Source organism: Arachis hypogaea, chromosome 12 (assembly GCF_003086295.3).
Source record: "Arachis hypogaea cultivar Tifrunner chromosome 12, arahy.Tifrunner.gnm2.J5K5, whole genome shotgun sequence".
Classification (NCBI taxonomy): Eukaryota; Viridiplantae; Streptophyta; class Magnoliopsida; order Fabales; family Fabaceae; genus Arachis; species Arachis hypogaea.
This window is the reverse complement of record NC_092047.1, coordinates 96,172,092-96,173,476: the sequence shown is the minus strand read 5'-3', so window position 1 is coordinate 96,173,476 and position 1,385 is coordinate 96,172,092. Positions and strand designations below refer to the sequence as shown.

Genomic DNA, 1,385 nt, shown 5'->3' with positions numbered 1-1,385 from the left:
AGAGAATTGCACACTGCGTAATAGAGCGTGATGCTCAGGAGGAGGATAACGGGGAGGCATTATGTGGGGAAGCAGTAGATGTGGGGTTGGAGAGTGGAAGGGATTCAGGGGGTCATGTAGGGGGCACGACACAGGAGGATCAGACGCGGGAAAATGCGGCAACGTGGGCACTTGCAGTGGAGTCTGGAGCAATCTTGTATGATGAGGAAGAAGATATAATGGGGATTTTGCAAGCACAAAATGAGAAATTAGCGGCAAAGCGCAAGTTACAGAAGCAAAAAGAAAAAGCAAGAAGAAGTAGGCCAAAGAATAAACCTAAGGTGAGTCAAGCTCGGGCTACATGATTGTAAGTTGTTGGAATATTCGGGGGTTGAGAGGGGATGGAAAAATGAGTATGGTGAAATCATTGAAGAAGAAGTATAACTTGAACCTGTTAGGATTGATTGAAACAAAAAGAGAAATGCTTACTAAATATGATGTTGCAAGGTTGTGGGGGAATAATTCGGTTGGATGGGAGTTTGTGGAATCCGAAGGGGCGGCGGGGGGTCTATTATTAATGTGGGATGAGGTAGAATTTAAAGTTCAGAATTGTCAGAAAGGTGAACGGTGGCTGTGCGTTGAAGGAATGTTAACAAAGTCTAATTTTCTGTGCGCTTTCTGCTTGGTGTACGGAGCACATGGGAGGGAGGAAAAGCGCGGGGTATGGGAAGAACTGAGTTATGTGGCGGGCTTGTATCAGGTTCCTTTCTGTTTCTTAGGAGACTTTAATGAAATTCTGCAAATAGAGGAGCGAAAAGGGGTGACTAGCTTGTCGGCATCGTCAGAGGATTTTAAGAGATGGATGCATGATATGCAGCTGATTGATTTACCTCTTACGGATAGGCATTACACTTGGTTTCGGGGTCGGTCCTGTAGTCGGATTGATAGGGTGTTGGTCAATGTTGAGTGGACTGAGAAGTTCCTGGATATTCGGCTAAAAAGGGTGGCCCGCGAGGGCTGTCTGATCACTGCCCGTTGATTGTGGAAGGTACAAGAGTAAAAGGAGGTCCTAGACCGTTCAGAAGTCTGGATTCCTGGTTTACGCATGATGGTTTTCTGCGAATGGTGAAAAATGAGTGGAGAAACTTGGGAGATGCTCAATTCATGTGGAAGCTGAAGGCGTTAACGGGTCCTTTGCGGCAGTGGCACAATAATACTTTTAGGGACATGGATAAGAGACTGGGGATGTTTGAGGAGGAGATCGCAAGGCTGGACAACTTAGTGAGTAATGGGATATACGATGGTACAACAGAGGCTAGAGGTAAGGCGCTGGTGTGCTTCTGTGAAAAATGGTACGCCAGGAAGGAAATGCACTGGAAGCAGATGTCCCGATCTCAGCATGCGGC

The 1,385-nt window shown here is 46.6% G+C and overlaps 1 protein-coding gene across 1 annotated transcript; it reads left to right on the top strand.

Moving 5' to 3' along the window:
• The first annotated feature begins 394 nt into the window (after positions 1–394).
• On the top strand, positions 395–1,018 carry LOC112730295 (uncharacterized). Its single transcript, XM_025780389.1, has one exon. The coding sequence runs from the start codon at positions 395–397 to the stop codon at positions 1,016–1,018; it is 624 nt and encodes a 207-aa protein (XP_025636174.1).
• Positions 1,019–1,385: the final 367 nt, after the last annotated feature.

Coding starts and splice junctions, on each gene's coding strand:
- LOC112730295 (XM_025780389.1), top strand. CDS start 395: ATGGTGAAATCATTGAAGAAGAAGTATAACTTGAACCTGTTAGGATTG.